The sequence below is a fragment of the Pristis pectinata genome, chromosome 1 (genome assembly GCF_009764475.1).
Source record: "Pristis pectinata isolate sPriPec2 chromosome 1, sPriPec2.1.pri, whole genome shotgun sequence".
In the NCBI taxonomy this organism is placed as follows: Eukaryota; Metazoa; Chordata; class Chondrichthyes; order Rhinopristiformes; family Pristidae; genus Pristis; species Pristis pectinata.
Window position 1 is genome coordinate 88,636,172 of NC_067405.1, and position 13,676 is coordinate 88,649,847.

The 13,676-nt window shown below is 46.4% G+C and overlaps 1 protein-coding gene and 1 long non-coding RNA gene across 4 annotated transcripts in view; one reads left to right on the forward strand and one right to left on the reverse strand.

Moving 5' to 3' along the window:
- The window catches only part of mapkbp1 (mitogen-activated protein kinase binding protein 1), a 156,432-nt gene that overhangs the window by 47,370 nt on the left and 95,386 nt on the right, over positions 1-13,676 (reverse strand). Inside the window, exons 6-9 of one of the 2 annotated variants that reach the window (XM_052012053.1) lie at positions 13,374-13,511; positions 12,011-12,193; positions 11,074-11,091; positions 6,859-7,019 (exon numbers count right to left, since the gene is read on the reverse strand). In XM_052012053.1, the coding sequence (XP_051868013.1) occupies positions 6,859-7,019; positions 11,074-11,091; positions 12,011-12,193; positions 13,374-13,511 (500 nt within the window). The remainder of the gene's footprint in view (positions 1-6,858; positions 7,020-11,073; positions 11,092-12,010; positions 12,194-13,373; positions 13,512-13,676) is intronic. The other variant, XM_052012062.1, reaches the window with a different exon arrangement.
- Positions 4,121-13,676, forward strand: part of LOC127568391 (uncharacterized) — a 41,441-nt gene continuing 31,885 nt past the window's right edge. For both annotated transcript variants that reach the window (XR_007956004.1, XR_007956005.1), the window contains exon 1: positions 4,121-4,204. This is a non-coding gene — a long non-coding RNA (uncharacterized LOC127568391). The remainder of the gene's footprint in view (positions 4,205-13,676) is intronic.

Genomic DNA, 13,676 nt, shown 5'->3' on the forward strand with positions numbered 1-13,676 from the left:
AATCTGGACAAGCGTGAGGTGTTGCACTTTGAGAGGTCAAATGTAAGAGGAAAACACAAAGTGAATGGCAGGACACTTAGCAGCATTGATGTACAGAGGGATCTTGGGTGCAAGTCCCTAGCTCCCTGAAAGTGGTAGAGAGGATGTTAAAGAAAGCACAGCATACTTGCTTTTATTGGGTGGGGCATTTAATATATAAATTGGGAAGTCATGTTGCAGCTGGATAAAACAATGTTTAGGCCACATTTGGAATGCTGTGTACAGTTCTGGTCCCCGCATTTCCGGAAGAATATGGAGGCTTTGGAGATGGTGCAGAAGAGGTCCACCAGGATGCTGCCTGGATTACAGTATCAGCTGTAAGAAGAGGTTGGACAAACTTGGATCGTTTCCTCTAGGGCACTGGAGGCTGAGGGGCAACCTGATAGAAGTATATAAAGTTATGAGAGGCATAGATGGGGTAGATAGAGTCTTCTTTCCAGGGTGGAAAGGTCAAATACTTGAAGTTATAGCTTTAAGGTGAAAGAGGGAAAGTTTAAAAGAAATTTGCGAGGCAAGTTTTTTACACAGGGAATGGTAGGTGCCCGGAACACACTGCCAGGGAAGGTGGTGAAAGCAGATTTGATAGCAAGGTTTAAGAGGTATTTAGACAGGCAGATGAACAGGCAGGGAATGCAAGGATATAGACCACATGCAGGCAGATCAGTTTAGTTTAAATTCGCATCATGGTTGGCACAAACATCAGGGGATGAATGGCCTGTTCCTGTGTTGTATTCAACATTCTATGTTTCTATGTTCTACATGGGTGTGGGGGCTGTAGTTATTACTGGTGACTCCAGAGAGGGTTCGCATATTTGGTCCCTCTTGTGTTCCCTGCTACTCATATCAAATCCACAACTTCCACCACCTAGAAGGATAAAGGCTATGGCATGAACATCTGCAAGTCACCCTCCCAACCAAGCTTAGAAATGCACTGCTGTTCCTTCATTGTCACTAGGTCAAAATAATGAGCTCCCTATTCCTATCCAACATCACTGGTGGCGCTTTCACCACAGGATTGCAGTAGTGCAAGGTGGCAGTTAGTTTATCACTGTCAGATTCCCAGAACAACTCTGGATGGTCAATAGATATTGCCCTTTCCAGTGATATCCCACCCCAAGAATAAGTAGAATTATTGAATCAGACAGCATGGAAACTGGCCCTTCAGCCCACTGATTCTATGCCAGCCATCAACAATCCATTTACACTCATCCCATTTTATTCTCCCCATATTCTACCACTCACTTACACTCCAGGGGCAATTCACTGTGGCCAATCAACCTACCAACGCACATGTCTTTGGGATTTGGGAGGAAACTGGAGCAGGTCTACGGGAGAATGTACAAACTCCACACAGACAGAATCAGAGAGATACAAGGGACTGAAGATGCTGGAATTAGGAGCAAAAAAAAAACAAGCTTCTGGAGGAACTCAGTTGATCAGGCAGTCTGACCCACTGAGTTCCTTCAACAGTTTGTTTTTTGCTCAAGGCAGAGCCAGAGGTCAGGATTTAACCCGGGTCTCAAAAGCTGTGAGGCAGAGTCGGGAGTTGGAGCGAGATTTGGAACGGGAGCTTTGCAAAGAGGTGAGTTTCTGTGCTTGTGTTTATGAGTTTCTAAAAGAGGCACATTTGTAAACTTTTAATAGTTGATTGGCTAATTAACAGCAGTCAATAAAAAGAAGATAGGGTCAAGCGGAGTGGACATTTTGGAGTGGCCATTGTGACAGTAGACCAATGTTAGAGTGGGGCATTGAGACTTTGGCTCAAGAGGGTTCGGCGAGAGGAGGCAGAGGCTAAGGTAAGTCTCTGGTAAATTTCATTCTTTCTTTGATCTTTCCTTTAGTGCCGAGCTAGAGTAGCTAGAATGGCCCCAGGGCCAGTGGTGTGTTCATCTTATGAGATGTGGGAGTTCTGGGAGACCTCCAGTCTCCCTGATAGCTACATCTTCATGAGGTGCATCCAGCTGCAGCTCCTTACAGACTGTGTTAGGGAACTGGAGCTGCAGCTGTACAACCTTCAGCTCCCACGGGAGAACAAGGAGCTACAGGGATGCAGTCACTCCTAAGCTGTAGGAAGGAGGTAGCTGGGTGACTGTCAGGAGAAGGAAGGAGAATAGGCAGGTAGTGCAGAGTACCCCTGTGGCCGTTCCCCTAAATAACAGGTTTGGATACTGTTGGGGGGTCGAACTACCATGGGAAAGCCACAGTGACCAGGTCTCTGGCACCGAGCCTGGTCATATGGTGCAGAAGGGAAGGGGGGAGAAGAGGATAGTGGTAATAATAGTGGATTCAATAGAAAGGGGGGCAGGCAGGAGATTCTGTGGACATGAAAGAGACTCCTGATGGTACGTTGTCTCCTGGGTGCCAGGGTCTGGGACGTCTCGGATCGGGTCCACAGCATTCTGAAGGGGGAGGGCAAACAGCCAGAAGTCGTGGTACTTATTGGTACCAATGACAAAGGTAGGAAAAGAGATGAGGTCCTGAAGAGGGAAGATAGGGAGCTAGGTAGGAAGCTGAAATGTGGAGAAGATTCTTAGAGACAGGATTTATGAGCATTTGGAAAAGGATAGGCTGATAAGGGACAGTCAGCATGGCTTTGTGAGGGGCAGGTCATGCCTCACGAGCCTGATTGAAATCTTTGAGGATGTGACAAAGCACATTGATGAAGGTAGAGCAGTGGATGTGGTGTACATGGATTTTAGTAAGGCGTTTGATAAGGTTCCTCATGGAAGGCTCATTCAGAAAGTCAGGAGACATGGGATCCAGGGAAACTTGGATGTGTGGATTCAGAATTGGCTTGCCCACAGAAGACACCTGCAAACTTACTAACCCACCCTTCCACAGAGGGGGGTGGTATATGGAGAGTATTCTGCCTGGAGGTCGGTGACCAGTGGTGTTCCGCAGGGATCTGTTCTGCGACCCCTGCTCTTTGTGATTTTTATAAATGACTTGGATAAGGATGTGGAAGGGTGGGTTAGTAAGTTTGCAGGTGACACAAAGGTTGGTAGTGTTGTGGACAGTGTAGAAGGTTGTTGTAGGTTACAATTGATGGTATGAAGAGCTGGGCTGAGAAGTGGCAGATGGATTTCAACCCGGAAAACTGTGAAGTGATACACTTTGGAAGATCAAATTTGAAGGCAGAATACAAGCTTAACGGCAGGACTCTTAGCAGTGTGGATGAACAGAGGGATCTTGGGGTCCACATCCATAGATCCCTCAAGGTTGCCACGCAGGTTGATAGGGTTGTTACGAAGGCGTATGGTGTGTTGGCCTTTATTAGTCGGGGTAATGAGTTTAAGAGCCATGAGGTAATGTTGCAGCTCTATAAAACTCTGGTTAGGCCACACTTGGAGTATTGTGTTCAGTTCTGGTCGCCTAATTATAGGAAGGATGTGGAAGCTTTAGAGAGGGTGCAGAGGAGATTTACCAGGATGTTGCCTGAACTGGAGAGCATGTCTTATGAGGATAGATTGAGCGAACTAGGGCTTTTCTCTTTGGAACGAAGGAGGATGAGAGGTGACTTGATAGAGGTGTACAAGATGATAAGTGGCATAGATTGAGTGGACAGTCAGAGACTTTTCCCAGGGCAACAATGGCTAACACGAGGGAGCATAATTTTAAGGTGATTGGAGGAAGGTATAGCGGGATGTCAGAGGTAAGCTTTTTTACACAGAGAGTAGTGGGTGCGTGGAATGCACCGCCGGCAGAGATGGTGGAGGCAGATACATTAGGGACATCTAAGAGATTTTTAGATAGGCATATGAATGACATAAAAACAAGGGGGCTATGTGGGAGGGAATGGTTAGATAGATCTTAGAGCAGGATAAAATGTCGGGACAACATGGTAGGCCGAAGGGACTGTACTGTGCTGTAAAGTTCTATGTACTTGCTGCACACTATGCCATAATTTAAAAAGAAAATTGGGGAAGGACATGGATTGACTCAGCAGCAATCTCCCCTTGGGCAACACTGACTTTCTGGTATTACATTCAAAGGGTGTGAAAAACACAGATGTTTCTAGAAGAGAAAGGTCAACATTCCATCCTGTTCCTCTTTTAGCTGGGATGATGAAATGATAAGGAACTGTAGATATATAATGCCAATCAATCTACAAAAGATCAAGACGTGAGTCCGGGAAAACCCTGGATGACAAAGAGCTCCGGGAACGGTAAGTTCAGTGAATGGGGTTTTGGGCAAGAGGTGGTGGGGGGAGGTTGGGAGAAGATCCCATTCACTACAGTATTTCCAGGAAATAAAAACAGCAGCACAATAAGAAGTGTTGCTTCTTTAGTGATACCAGTTCAGCAGTGCTCATTTCCCTTTAAGAGCTGACTGACTCGAGTGCAAAGTCAAGCCTCTGATAATTCTGTGACATATTTGTCTGGAGCTGTGAACAGATTTCCTTCTGCCGGAGCCAAATGCCATCAAGCCCACTCTCGCATCACATGCTGACAGCAGCCACACTGGAACAAGCAACGGATTCATCGTTCACTGTGTGTGCATTGTTTGACTGCAAGATCCACTAGAAATGAGGGAGGGGCAGAGAGCCACAGTACCTTGGGCAATAGCCCCTACACCTAATGGCTCGGCACTGCCTCAGCGTCTGCTCAGGGGAGGGGTTGCCAGCAGCCTCAACTCCAGTATGTGCTGCTGTCTTGTTTCCAGTCCAATCTCACAGCTGGGGCAGTGGCAGGGGTGCTGGGATTAGTCACAGTACTGTTGGCAGGGAGGAGTAATTAGTGGCAGGGGGGGTCCCACTTCTCATTACTCCTCCCCAACTCACTAGCGTAGAGCGAAAGAATGACAAAAAGGACTTGAATTTATAAAGCTGCTGTCATTTCTTAAGGGCAGCTCAAAGTAAAGCCAAGGGAGTGCCTCTAAAGTTTAGGTCCTACTGTAATGGAGGGGACAGAGCAGCCAATCTGTGCACAGCAAGCTCCCACAAACAGCAACAGTAACAAGGTCATATGCTTTAGTGCGCTGGACGAATATTGGGCATGGCATTGCGGTAACTCCAGGACCTGTCCATCAGTCCACTCTGTGTCCCAGCAGCTTGGCACCATCACGTGTATCTCCCACTGATTGTCTCTCTATCTTTGTGTAGTTATTTCACCTCTTCATTTCTGTACATTTGTTACTTTATCTGTTGTGTTTCCCCAGCTGTACCGCAACATGTGAAATGTTGCATGCTCACCTTTGTCCTTTTTTTAACCTGTGCATCTGTCGTTACATCAACATATCTTGCTCCCATGTTAATCGGTGTCCTCAGATTTTCCATCACTGCCTTCATTGGTGTGGTTTTACGTACTGACTCCAATTCTGTATTTTTGGTATGGATGGGTTGGGCCGAAGGGTCTGTTTCTGTGCAGTATAGGTCTATGACTCTATGACACTGCCTGGCTGCCTTGCTTTCTCACTCATTATTTTCCACTGTCTCTTTTGTTGCCTTTGTCTGTGAGAATCTCACTTGGTGTTGCTATGCGAGTGTCAGGGTGTTTGTGTCTGTGTGTACACTTACATTGTATCTGTGATTATGCATGGTTGTGTGTGTGTGTGTGTGTGTGTGTGTGTGTGTGTGTGTGTGTGTGTGGTTTGATCTTATGTGTTTGTCTCTTCCTCTGCCTAGTTATGAAGGTACAGAATCAGGATAACCCACATTCAGTGGCTTGTTTTGATGGCCTTGAAGTATCAGTGGATGTTACGTTGTTTAATAGAGCATCGTTGCACACGTATGAACAGAAGCATTTGTTTGTCAGTTTCCAAAGCAACTCTTTTAAGTCGCCTCCTGCGGTGAAACTGCCAGCCTGTGCTCTTAACAGACAATAGTGTCTGATTACTGGAGAAGGTTACATATAAACAGGTTTCTTTTTTCAAGACTGGTTGATCACTTGAACTTACTGATAATTATGGGAGCTTACTTGTGTGTGCGGGGTGCCCATAAGTCAGGCGTTCGTAACCCTAGGAGGGCCTGTATGATTTCATGCATTTGTTTTCATGTGTGTACTTGTGTGTCCCTCCCCCTCCCTGACATGGATGCATCTCTTTAATTTGAAAGGGCTACCAGACTGATAGTTGTCATGTAGTCAGAGGATTGTATGACCTGCACTTGCAGACACTGATGACCAGTTAATTTAACTTTCTGTGAACCATTTCAGAACTGAGTCACAATGTTGTGAACAGGTCGCAGCCACATACAGTATTCCAACAGTCTCTCAACACCTTAACATTGCTGCACCTTTGGCAGAGTCGAACCCCACCAACCCACCAGCACCCTCAACCTCTGCCCATCACCTCAGCCAACCGTTCAACATTCCCAACCCAACACACATCAGCAAACTCTCATCCCCATGCCCACCCTGTCCCACAAACACCCCACTTTCACCAACCGCCTAAACATCCACCACACCATCAATGCTCACACATCCCACCAACTCCAACCCTTTATTGACCCACAATCTCTACCAACCCTTTAAGAATCCCACCCCACCCTGCCAAATCACTAACACCCCTGCTCCACACCATCCTGCCAATCCCCAGCCCCCATCCAACACACCTCATGAACACCCACCCCAACACAACACATCACCACTTTCCCCCAAATCCCCCCACCCAACTATTTCCATCTACCAATGCTCCCCCCCAACACCCACTCCTTCCCAACCGCCATCCCATACCCCAGTTAACCCACCCCAGGCTCCAAGTTACTCCCACCACCAACCCAACCCTTCCATCACCCACCACCCAACAGCCCGTAATCCCTCACACCATCCCCCAAGCCACTTAGCACTCCACTACACAGCATGATCCCAGCCTAGCTCTCACCTTGGTTCTGTGGCAGCTGCAATGTCCATGCCTAGGTAGTGGGGCCTGGGCATGGTGGCAATGAAGTGAAGGTTGGCGGGGTTGAACAGCCGTACTGTCCCATCTGCACAGCCACAGAAGATGAAATCCTCATTGACTGACAAGCAATTGGCCATTGTGGTCTGTGTAAAAGAGGAAGTATCAACATTACATCGACATACATAGGTACTAAATTCCCTGCAGTTTTGTTCTAGGTTAAAAATAAATCCTTTTAACAGTTGACTTCTTGAAGAAGAAAAACCCAAACAAATCTTGACTTTTAAAAAATTAATATGTTGCCGACCATGTGTCCCCCTGTTTTCAAATGAGCTCTCCTGCTCCATGATGTCACAGGTTCAGGAGCAATAGGTTTAGGATGTCATGCAGCGGAAGAGCCCAGTTAGACAGCTGGTGCAGGGGTGGGGTGTATGGTAGTTACTTCTTAATTGGAATTGCTGAAATTGTGGAACATTGGTGCCTGAAGTTAGTTTGCTCCAGGACATGATTGGGAAGAATCTGAAGGTTAAAGGACATTGAGAGGAGAGCAACACAAATGTGGGTATCAGGAACTGGGGTAATTGAGGTAAAGCAAGATTATAGGGATTGGTAACCAAGGTGATGGGTTTATTTTACGAACAAGGAATCTGAGAGACTGCCTCTAGGCAAATTATTCAGGATGGTGGGAGGTATAATTAGCTAGGGAGATACTCAGATAAGAATGGCAATGTAAGGAATCTAAAGGAACTGCCGTGCCCTGGGGAATTGAGAAGTGGGTTGCAGCGGAAGGCAGCCTCAGTGATTTAACAGCCATCAAGCTAGAAAGGAACTGGAGGATACTGTGAGAAGATCCAAAAGAGGCAACGGGCTGGTTGAGTTCAAAGGTTTTTGTTTGCTTGTCTAACAATTCTTAGCCTTGTAAATCTGCCAGGACAGGTTGTCTGCACTCAGTAAATTAGCACAGGATGAGAGAACAGGATGGAAGTGGTCACTCCCTTAGAACGCACACACATCAAAACTAATTTTCCTGTAGACTAGCAACTTTTCTTTCATGCGTGTGAACTGTCAACACAAAACAAACTAACTTCCCTCTTTCCCGCTCCCTTTCATCCAGTCCTGTACTGCTTGGGCAAATGCATATGTGATGACCCTGTAGACTCTGACTCAGGAGTGGATGAGGATTTTCCTAGCAGCTCAGTGGTGCAGAGGAGGGATGGGGGTCAGGGGAAGGTTGAGGGCAGAGCTGGGAGAGAGTTTTCACAGAACCAAAACGCCCCTCTCCAGTATGAAAGGTTAGCATGAAGTTACACATAGCCCCCTGTGGATTCCATGGATCTGCCAAGAGATTTTTTCTGACTACATCCTTCAGATGGAGGGAGGGGTCAAAGTGTTATAAACTGTGCATTCTGCAGTTACATAACAACTGAAACTGATTGGTTAAACATTCTCTGTTTGCTCTCTCTGGCAGTCATTGGGAAGATCTTACCCCATGCACACTAACATTAAAATGAATTAACAGCACAATTAAAATTTTAAATATCGCTGAAGGCTGTCCACAGCTTGTCCCTCACCCACTAAACAGCCTCCACTTTTCCCACTCACCCTCTCTCCCGGGGTCAGGTAAAAATGATGAATGAGGCCTAATATTCCAGTGGGATTTGGTGTCGGCTGGGGAAGGGAGCTCTGAACTATATATCAGCAAGGGAAAACTGTACATGTAAAGCCTTGCTCCTGAGTCTGCTGACCTTGACTAAGCCTTCTATGCTTGACCTGCACACTGGGGGAAATCCCTTTCCCAACACCATCTACCTGCTCTTGCTGGATATTGCGTGCCTTCGTGCCACACCTTCCACAGTTAAATTCCCTATTGTGGGCTAAACCATGAGGAGTTGCCACTTAGGGAGAGATCCCAGTGCCAATAAACCATAGCCTAACTTGATTCAGTGCCTTTGGAAAGGGAGCAAAGTCATAAGTCAGGGAGTGAAGCAGCCAGCATAATCAAAGACCCCACCCACCCTGGACATTCTCTCTTCTCCCCCCTCCCATCAGGCAGAAGATACAAAAGCCTGAAAGCACGTACCACCAGGCTCAAGGACAGCTTCTATCCCACTGTTATAAGACTATTGAACGGTCCTCTAGTACAATAAGATGGATTCTTGACCTCACAATCTACCTTGTTATGGCCTTACACCTTATTGCCTGCCTGCACTGCACTTTCTCCATAACTATAACACTTTATTCTGAATTCTGTTATTGTTTTCCTTTGTACCACCTCAATGCACTATTGTAATGAAATGACCTGTATGGATGGTAGGCAAAACAAAATTTTTCACTGTACCTGGGTACATGTGACAATGATAAACCAATTTACCAATTTAATGTCATAGAGTTACACAACATGGAAACGGGTGAATTTTTTATGGCAATAAAAATGGTAGAATTATTTGACTGATAAAATCATAGATTTATACAGCACAGAAACAGGCCCATTGGCCCAACTCATCCATGCCGACCAAGTTGCTTACCTGAGCTAATCCTATTTGCCTGTGTTTGGCTCATACCCCTCTAAACCTTTCCTATCTATGTACCTGTCTAAATGCCTTTTAAACGCTGTGATTGTATCTGCTTTTACCATCTCCTCTGGCAGCTTGTACCATATACCCACCACCCTGTGTGAAAATCTTGCCCCCGGGTGCCCTTTAAATCTTTCCCATCTCACCTTAAGCCTATACTCTCCCTACCCTACCCTGCAAAAAAATTGTGACCATTCATCATATCTGTGTCCCTCATGATTTTCTAAACCTCTATAATGTCACCCCTCAGCCTCCTAAGTTCCGGGGAAAAGAGTCCCAGCCTATCCAGTCCCTCCTTATAACTCAAGCCCTCCAGTCCCGGTAGCATCCTTGTAAATTTTTTCTGCACCCTCCCCAGCCCAACAACATATTTCCTATAGTTGGGCAACCAGAATTGCACACAGTACTCCGAGTGTAGTCTCACCAACATCTTGTATAGACATAACATGATGTCCCAACTCTTGTACTCAATGCATCAACCAATGAAGACAAACATGCCAAATGCCTTCTTCACCACCCTGCCTACTTGTGTCGCCGCTTTCAGGGAACTATATACTTGTACCCCAGGCCTCTCTGTTCTACAACACTCGACAGGATCCTGCCATTCACTGTGTTTGTTCTGCCCTGATTTAGCATCCCAAAATGCATCACTTCATACTTCTCCATTAAATTCCGTCTGCCATTCCTTGGTGCACTATCCTCTATACACCCTCTGTAAGAACAAAACGATAGTGGGTTCAAGTACCACACTACTGCCCTCTCACCATCAACCTGGCTGTTAGGATGATGTCTCTCATAACTCTTTGGTGGTCCCAACAGTTTCATCCCAGTTCCTAATGCACCTGAACACACTTCAGTCCTGCAATGAATTGAGAAGTTAGCACAAGAGGTCACCGGATGTTTAAATCACAGGCCATCTAACTCATGCTACCTCCTCGAAACAGCCATCGCGTTCTTTACTCTTTGCCCCACACACCACATTTTCCCTTTATCCAGTTGTCTTTTGAAAGTTATATTGAACCCACTTCCTCCACTTTCTTGGGCCTTGCAAGTGCTATCTCACTGTGTGACAAAGAAAATCCTGTTCATTTTGCCTAAGGACTGAGAGCTCAGCCATCGAGTAGGTTTGAAAGGTCACAGTGAACGTGGGGAGACAGGAGGAAGGGAGACCTGGTGAGGAGGAGAGTTCTGGAGCTTAGAGGCTTGGCAGTTGACGTCCTGGTCACCAAAGGTGACTGATGAAAATCAGAGTCGTCCAGGAGCCCAGAGGTTGTGGGGAATGGATGAGATGATAGAGAGAGGGAGAGGCAAGACCGTGCAGAGATTTGAAAACAAAGAAAACTTAAAATCCAGGTGTTGCTAGACTCAGATCCAATGGTGGTGAGTGAGCACTGGAGGTGGTGGGGGGGAGAGGGTGGCAATGGGCAAATGAGATGCCCCATTATACCTCATCTTCACCAGTTGCACATAGACACAGTAACAGAGGGACAAGATGGCGGTGTACTGTTCCTAAACCTGTATACATGTGGAACTGGCCACAATGGTTCGTCACAGAGATGAAGACACACGATGGGCGATGTCAGAGTGGAAGGTGCGGTGAGATGCTGAGACGGGAATGCAAACTTACTGCGGTGTTATCTGTGTTCTTTTCAAAGTCAATGTGGGGAAGAGCAGCCGGGAGAGGAGAGGGAATCAAGTATTAGAGATGCAATATAGAGCAGGACTGAGCTGATAATACACGCGCTCACACACACACACACACACACACACACACACACACACACATTAGTGTATACACATATACACAAGCTCATGCACACAAAGACACACCGGTGCACGCACACAAACTCATTCACACAAACACACACTTGTACACACAAATGTACAGACACACTTGTAGACACAAACACAGACTCACACACATACACAGACATGCACTTGTACACACAAACACATTTACGTTCTCAAACACACACACAAACACCAGCCACACACACATGTGCACACACTTCCCCCACCCACCATATGGGGTATGGTATGGTGGTTAAATTACTGGACCAGTAATCATAGGCCTGGGCTAACAAACCAGAGACCTGAATCCAAATCCCACCATGGCAACTGTGGGATTAAAATTCAGGAAATAATCTGGAATTAAAAACAGTTGGTCAGTAGAAATAATGATGCCCACAAAATTATTGGATTACCATTGAAAACCACAATGCCCCTCAGAAGAGGAAATCTGTTAACCTGACCTGGTCTAGCCTGTATGTGACTCCAGACCCACCAAAATAGTTGACTGACTCTTCAAATGCCCTCTGCTGTACAATGAGGAATAAATGCTGACCTTGCCAGCAATGCCCACACCCCCATCAATACATTGAGGAAAAAACTGACCAGAAGCAGGAAAGAAAGAAGAGCAACAAGTGAGGTAATCAAGTGAAATAGAATACCTATGAGGGGACAATAGAACAGTCGAGTTTATGGACAGAACACTCCCATTCCCACTGGTCCCATAGTCACCAGGCCCATATCCCAGATAGGAGAGGATTCGCAACGGTACTCACCCTCAGCTCCACCCACTTATCCAGAAGCCTCTTCTCGTTGAACTCACACAGGAGGCCAGAGCTGGTGATGCAGAAGGTGCTCTCGGCCTTCCTGCTGCGCCCACAGGCCACGTCGCTGAAGAAGTTGTTGCGCAGCTCGCCCAGCAGACCCGAGCGGCCCAGCAGCGGCACCGTGGCATTCACCTGAAACACAGGCAGCAACGTGCTGTCAGGAACCAGCACGTAGCAGGCTGAGAGAGTGTGGGAGAGCGAGACAGGGACCACAGCGAGACTTGGAACCATAGAGAAGCAGAGCCTCACACCATGGAAACACAGACCATGAACATAGCTTGTATCCAAAGGCCTTCAATAAGCTTCCACATAGAGAGAGTTTGTTCATCCTCAGGCTGATGCAACTCCCTTGGTAGGAGTGGGTTGGTTGGGAGTAGGTAGAATGGGATCGACTTGAATTAGAAGGAAGAGCCTTCCCTGGGGAAGGTCGTGGTGCAGAAATTAAATGACCGGATTAGTAATCTAGAGGCCTGGATTAACAATCCAGAAACCTGGGTTCAAATCGCAATGGTGGGATTTAAATTCAGTTAATAATCTGAAATTTAAATAAAACTTAGTCATTAATAATGTTGACTGCAAAATTACGGGATTGTTCCAAAACCGCAGTGCCTCCAGGGGCAAATCTGCCGTCTTTACCCAGTCTGGCCTGCGTGTGACTCCAGAGCCATCAACATGGTTGACTCTTCACTGCCCTCTGAAACATTCAGGATAAGCAATAAGTTTGCCAGCAATACCCACTTTGTAAAAAGTAAATTAAAAAAAAGATCCATGCTCATGCGTCACCTTTACTGATGACTTGGATAAGGCAATGGAGAGCCATACATTCAAGGCCTGCAATGGCCCACTACAGTGTTATTTTAAGTAGATGAAATTACCGGGAGATATTGTTAGTTAAGCGAGTACGGAACTATGGCAGATAGATTTCAAATCTGATGCCCATCCCTCATTGCTCTTGACAAGGTGAGGTGAGCCAACTTCTTGAAGGGAATGAGGGAGTTCCAAGGTTTAGACCTAGTGATGATGAAGGACCAACAATATGAGTGGGTGGAACAGAGTCAAAGGGGGCTTTCAAAAGGGGATTGCTTAAGGACTTGAGACAACATAATGTGCAGGGTTGCAGGGAAAGAGTGGGAATATGGGACAGTCAGGATTGTGCTACAGTGAGCCACCAGTGACCCCGTGGGCTGAATGGTCTTCCTGTGCCATTACAATTCTAAAATTCCTGTTACTGTGTTTCAATATAGATAATGAGTCAGAAAAAAGCAGCATAGAATCTGAGAAGGAAAGTCCTGATCATAACCAGAGATCTTACCTTAGAGGCTTTGGATGCATCCAGATACCAGAACTTGACATGCCTGTTGCCAGCGGTGACAAAGTAACTGCTGTCCTCAGAGAAGGACACGGCAGTCACCTTACTCGATACCTTGTTGGCTGCCACAACAACATTTTTCTGTGGGAGAAGCCAGAGACACACATTTCACATTTCCCAGGTTCAGGATAGTCATTGTCTGCCACAGACACTGCATTAACTATTATTCAGACACCAAGAGGGCAGAGTGCTAGCAGCAGGCACTAGAAGCAACAGCCAAATAAGAAGTGGTCTGAGATATCATGG